This window comes from Heterodontus francisci, chromosome 13 (genome assembly GCF_036365525.1).
Source record: "Heterodontus francisci isolate sHetFra1 chromosome 13, sHetFra1.hap1, whole genome shotgun sequence".
Lineage (NCBI taxonomy): Eukaryota > Metazoa > Chordata > Chondrichthyes > Heterodontiformes > Heterodontidae > Heterodontus > Heterodontus francisci.
In genome coordinates, this window is record NC_090383.1 from 22,779,046 (window position 1) to 22,785,161 (window position 6,116).

Here is a 6,116-nt window from a genome sequence, read left to right on the forward strand (position 1 = left end):
AAATACTTCGGCAGTTAAAAGAATATGTAGAGCAACGGTTTAATTTGGCTAAAACATACACAGACATTGGGCAAAAATATGGCACCACAACGGGACAGTGGTCCCTTGATGATATAGAGAGAGTCTGGGGAGAAACAACCCGTTTAAAGGATAGAGAACGGACCCAATGGTCCCTAGCCGTCATGGGACAGATCCGACAGCGTAATGAAATTACCCAACAATCTCAACGCGACTGCGACCTAGCTAATGCAAAGGACCAATTGAAGGCGGTCTGCGAACAATTGAAAACGGAAAAGCTTAAAGTGGAACAGCTAGAAGCTGAAGACGTTACAAAAAGAACAACACCTACTGCAACTGTGTGATGCAGGTCTGACGGAGGATGAATCCTCCAGTGAAGAAAGTGATACTGATGATGATGATGGTATGCCTATCCCGCGACTAGCTCCCCTCAAACAGAAACGCATTAAGGTAAAGCAGGAAAAGAAGACTGTGGATGGTAACGAGGTTACAACGGCCCAGCACAACACCTACTGGTCACATATCCTGGCGGATTCTGAGAAGATTGATAAGTGGTCCAAAGAATTGCCTGACCCAAAGAAAGGGGGTCAGAAGATGTGGGAACAACTGGAACATCTGAAGGGAATTTACCACCTCCACCCGTGGGACGGGGTACAGATTCTGACTGTGATGGTGCCCGGGAGAGCAGCGCGAAGACTGAACAGAGAGGTCAAAGCTGCTTTGGGCGTGGACGAACAAAAACTAGATGCCGGATGGATTGCGATTAGCCAGTGGTTGCGAGCATTCTGTCCTGCAAAGACGGATTGGAATAAAATCACAGCCTGTCAGCAAAAAGGTACCGAAGAGGTGCGGGAGTATGAAGAGAGGTTTCGATCTGTTTGGCTGGAACACTCGGGGATAACGGACATTGCTCCGGAGGATCTGGACGATACCAGTCTTGTGCCCTTGAAGTCTGCCTTTATTACTGGACTAAAACCAGAATTATCCAAGATGTTGAAGGTAACTTTACCAAAGTGGGAAGGCGCAGGAGTAAAGTACGCGCAGTTAATTGATCGATGCACTCAGCTGGACAGGGACATGGGAGCAAAACTCCGAGTTATGCAGACAGGTCAGATACCGAAAGAGCCTGACAAAGGGCGAGGTCAGCGACCCGGTAAATGTTACTGTTGTGGGAAGGAAGGCCATTGGGCTAAGACGTGTAAAGTGAAAGGACGAGGCAGAGGACACCCGGGACATAACCCGGAACCCAAACCAGGTCCATCTCCAGATGATAACGACCTCTTAGAGAAGCTTAAACAGCTTATCCAGTTAACACCCCAGCAACAGAAGGAGTTATCATCTTTTTTCAGTGTGACAAAAAACTAGAGGAGCCCCCCTCGTCATTTCGGTGCCTCTCCAGGCGTTATTGAAAAATAGAAAAGATGGATTGTATATAACTGCGAGGGTGGGCGACCAAGATATTGACTTTTTATTGGATACCGGAGCCGAATTAACGTGCATACCTCAACAATACGGAAACCCCCTTCTAATGGACGGTAAAACTAAAACAGCTCACGGAGCAGGGGGCAATAGGTTAGTAATCAGAAAGACTCAGCCCGTACGTATTAGTTTTGGTCCGCACGAATTAATAACACCAATTTGGATAGGTCCAGTGGACCAAGCCCTTCTCGGTATAGACATTCTTACCCAACTGAACTCTTCGTTACATTTTAAAGGCGGCCAGGTAATTTGGTCTATCAGAAGTTTGAAGAAAGAAGAGCTAAGGGAACACCCAATATGGGCCCAGGATAAGAACGATTGTGGGCTACTTCAAATGGAACCGGCAACATTCACAGGATCTGCTCCGCCCTGTACTAAACAATATCCCATTAGTCTAACTTCCGTTGCGGGAATCCTACCCGTAATCAAACAGTTGGAAGAGCGAGGCGTGCTAGTTAAAACACACAGTACATCCAACAGCCCTGTGTGGCCAGTACTGAAACCAAACGGGACTTGGAGGCTTACTGTAGACTATAGGAAAGCCAACCAAAGTATTGACCAAAAGGCCCCTTTGGTAGCTGACCCCTCTACGATATTCAATGCCCTGAAGCCGGAACACGAATGGTTTTCTGTTATCAATATGGCTAATGGATTATGGTCGGTGCCACAGGCACCCGAGGTCCAACCGTGGTTCGCCTTTAGATTAGATTTTTTAGATTAGAGATACAGCACTGAAACAGGCCCTTCGGCCCACCGAGTCTGTGCCGACCATCAACCACCCATTTATACTAATCCTACACTAATCCCATATTCCTACCAAACATCCCCACCTGTCCCTATATTTCCCTACCACCTACCTATACTAGTGACAATTTTTATAATGGCCAATTTACCTACCAACCTGCAAGTCTTTTGGCTTGTGGGAGGAAACCGGAGCACCCGGAGGAAACCCACGCAGACACAGGGAGAACTTGCAAACTCCACACAGGCAGTACCCAGAATCAAACCCGGGTCCCTGGAGCTGTGAGACTGCAGTGCTAACCACTGCGCCACTGTGCCGCCCTTTACTGTACAACAGCAACAGTACACCTGGACACGACTGCCACAGGGTTTCCACAACAGCCCTACGGTATTTCATATGGCCCTACAAAACCATTTGAGGGAGTTACCTTCCATGCACTCCATGGTCATCCAGTACGTGGACGACATTCTGTTAGCCTCTGAGAAAGAAGAACAGCACGAGCAAGATCTGCGTACCCTATTAGACCACCTTCATCAGAGAGGACACAAAGCCAGTATCGACAAGGCACAAATAACTCAAGGGGAGGTTGTGTACCTGGGACAAAAGATTTCGAAGGGAAAGAGAGAACTCACCCAGGACAGGACTGCCGCTATTCGAGCTGCCAAACAGCCAAATACTATCCAGGAACTTAGGTCTTTTTTGGGTTTGTGTAACTTCAACAGAAACTGGATCGACTCCTACACACAGCTGGCTCAACCATTAACCGATCTCTTAAAGGGAAAGCGGGCCTCTAAAAAATCCATGACTCTAACCAAAGAACAACAAGAAGCTTTTGAAAATTTAAAGAGGGCTCTGTGCTCAGCGCCAGCCCTGGGAATCCCCGACAATGGGAAACCGTTCACCCTGTTTGTACACAAAAAAGAGGGATATATGACTGCCATACCGACACAGGAACACGGGGACAAACAGAGACCTATTGGATACTATTCGTAAAAACTGGACACCGTCGCCCTAGGATGGGGCAGTTGTTTAAGAGCTATGGAAGCTCCATGCCAAGCAGTAATGGCTACTGCAGGTCTGGTGTTAGATCAAAAGTTAACCGTTAAGTGTCCGCACACAGTCCACACTTTGCTATCTATGAACAGAGTATCCCAAGTGACCGCAGCTAGATGGACCCGATGGAGAACAGTCCTAGAGGCTCCCAATCTCCACATCGTCCGGGCCAGCCCGGTAAATCCAGCAACTATGCTCCCGTGGTCTGAGGAGATAGAGGAAGAAGAACATGATTGCGTAGATTAGATTAGATTAGAGATACAGCACTGAAACAGGCCCTTCGGCCCACCGAGTCTGTGCCGAACATCAACCACCCATTTATACTAATCCTACACTAATCCCATATTCCTACCAAACATCCCCACCTGTCCCTATATTTCCCTACCACCTACCTATACTAGTGACAATTTATAATGGCCAATTTACCTATCAACCTGCAAGTCTTTTGGCTTGTGGGAGGAAACCGGAGCACCCGGAGAAAACCCACGCAGACACAGGGAGAACTTGCAAACTCCACACAGGCAGTACCCGGAATCGAACCTGGGTCCCTGGAGCTGTGAGGCTGCGGTGCTAACCACTGCGCCATTATGGAAGAAACGGAGGAGACAGCCCTAGCGGCAGAAGAAGCATTGCTCAACCCAGATTTCATCCTATTCACAGACGGATCCTCCTTTGTTGACAACGGTATACGGAAAGCAGGATGGGCAGTTACAACTCAACATGAAGTTGTGGAAGCGGGATGCCTGTCTCCAGGAACGTCGGCCCAACAAGCCAAACTGCGAGCCCTGTTGGAAGCATGTCGAATAGCAGAAGGTAAAACAGCTAATATTTACACAGACTCACGGTATGCTTTTGGAGTCGCTCACGACTTTGGTCAGTTGTGGCGCAAAAGAGGATTTCTCACCGCAGCTGGTACACCTATTCGAAATGGGAAAGAAGTTCGAGACTTGCTAGAGGCGATGCAATTGCCACAAAAGGTATCTATTTTGAAATGTAAAGCCCATACGAAAGACGACAATATAGAAGCAAAAGGGAATGCCCTAGCCGACAAGGCAGCCAAGTAAGCCGCCTCGCAGGGTGATCCCCCGGACGCAAATATGTGAACTGAATGCGTCCCGTCTGACACAAGACCTACAAGTGATGCAGAATGAATGCTCCAAAGATGAAAAATGGACCTGGATGGAAGCAGGGATTAAGTTATGTGATGATGGCATCTGGAGGCAAAGGGACACCGAGAAACCTGTCGCACCACAGGCGCTGATGCCCTTTTTAGCCCAACAAATTCACTCCTGGGGACACCTGGCCCCGCAACAGATGACAGCACGGTTCCAGAAAAGCTGGTGGGGTCGAGGGTTTAAAAAACATGCACAGCTGGTGGCTGACCACTGTGTGGTCTGTCAGAAAAACAATCCAGGACCCACTACAATAACGCCTCAACTAAGAGCCCCTGCTCCAGCCGGACCCTTTCAGTGCTTACAAGTTGACTATATCACTCTTCCACCTTGCCAAGGATACACCGGTATTTTAGTCATTGTCAACAAATTTTCTAGATGGGTAGAAGCCATCCCAGCCAGAAATGCCACGGCCAATCACACCGCGAAGGTCCTGTGTAAGGATTACATCCCCAGATGGGGAGTACCGGTCAGCATTGACTCTGATCAAGGAACTCATTTCACAGGCGCGGTTTGTCAGGAAGTCAGTCGACTGCTAAACATTACGTGGGATTTACACTGTCCTCATCACCCACAGTCATCATCACCCACAGTCATCAGGTCAAGTGGAATGAATGAATCAGTCAATAAAGCAGCGACTATCCAAGTATCACCGGGAAGGAATAAAGTGGCCTCAGGCATTGCCGATAGTTCTGTGTAGTATCAGAGCGACCCCAAACAGAACTACAGGCCTGAGCCCATTTGAAGTAATAACAGGAAGACCCATGTCTTTGCCGGGAACAATTGATCTACATAAAGTGGATTGTCACTTGATGAGTGACGCTTTACTAGAATATTGCAAGAACTTAACAAATGCTATCAGTTCTGCTTCCTCGCAGGTATCGGCAGCTTGGGGTGACCCACCAGAAGGAGGGCACGACATCGTCCTGGGAATCTGGGTCTACGTGAAGAAAATACACAAAGAACCTTTGGGCGCCAAGTGGGAGGGACCTTTCCAAGTGCTACTGACCACCCAGTCAGCAGTTAAAGTCGAAGGAAAGAACGCCTGGATACACGCCTCTCACGTAAAACAAGCGACCCGTGATTAAATGCTGAATTATTAATTGCTGCCATGTTTAAAATTTGTATTATCTTCTTTGCATGTATTTTAAGTAGTTGCTCATTTTTGTCTAACCAAACCTGTCCACATGGGGAAACTAATCGAGTGTCCAGAGAATTACATGTTAACTCTTTCCTTTACATGACCTATACTTATGCGAAAGAAGCTAACCTCTCCCGCTGTTGAATATGTGCACATGTGCCTATCCACTCCAGGGGAGGCATCCCCTTACGTCCCATTCCGTTTAATGCATCGGAGTCGGCGGAACGGATTGCAAGAGGGTCTCAGAGCAGATAAGCCTCCATGGAGTGATACCGGCCCCCTTACAATCGGACCCGAGAACCTCCATTCTTGGTCCTTACTAACACCTCAGGCATGGGAAGACCACAGGGATTCATATGCCTGGTTAGAGACGAGAAATGGGACGAAGTAACTGCTCCCACTATTTCAATGTGACTCCAGGCGCTAAATCTATTCTCCTGCGGGACCTTGAAGAACTAAAGGATCGGGACGCCACCTGGCGGGTGGACCCCAAAACAGCTAGAAATCCCAT

At 48.1% G+C, this 6,116-nt stretch overlaps 1 protein-coding gene across 1 annotated transcript; it reads left to right on the forward strand.

The window, feature by feature from the left end:
* The first annotated feature begins 3,879 nt into the window (after window positions 1-3,879).
* LOC137376693 (ribonuclease H-like) lies at window positions 3,880-4,356 on the forward strand. The gene has a single exon (XM_068045668.1). It carries the CDS (start codon window positions 3,880-3,882, stop codon window positions 4,354-4,356), a length of 477 nt encoding a protein of 158 aa, XP_067901769.1.
* Window positions 4,357-6,116: the final 1,760 nt, after the last annotated feature.

What these genes read in the sequence shown, in the direction of transcription:
- LOC137376693 (XM_068045668.1), top strand. Translation starts at nt 3,880, where the DNA reads ATGGAAGAAACGGAGGAGACAGCCCTAGCGGCAGAAGAAGCATTGCTC.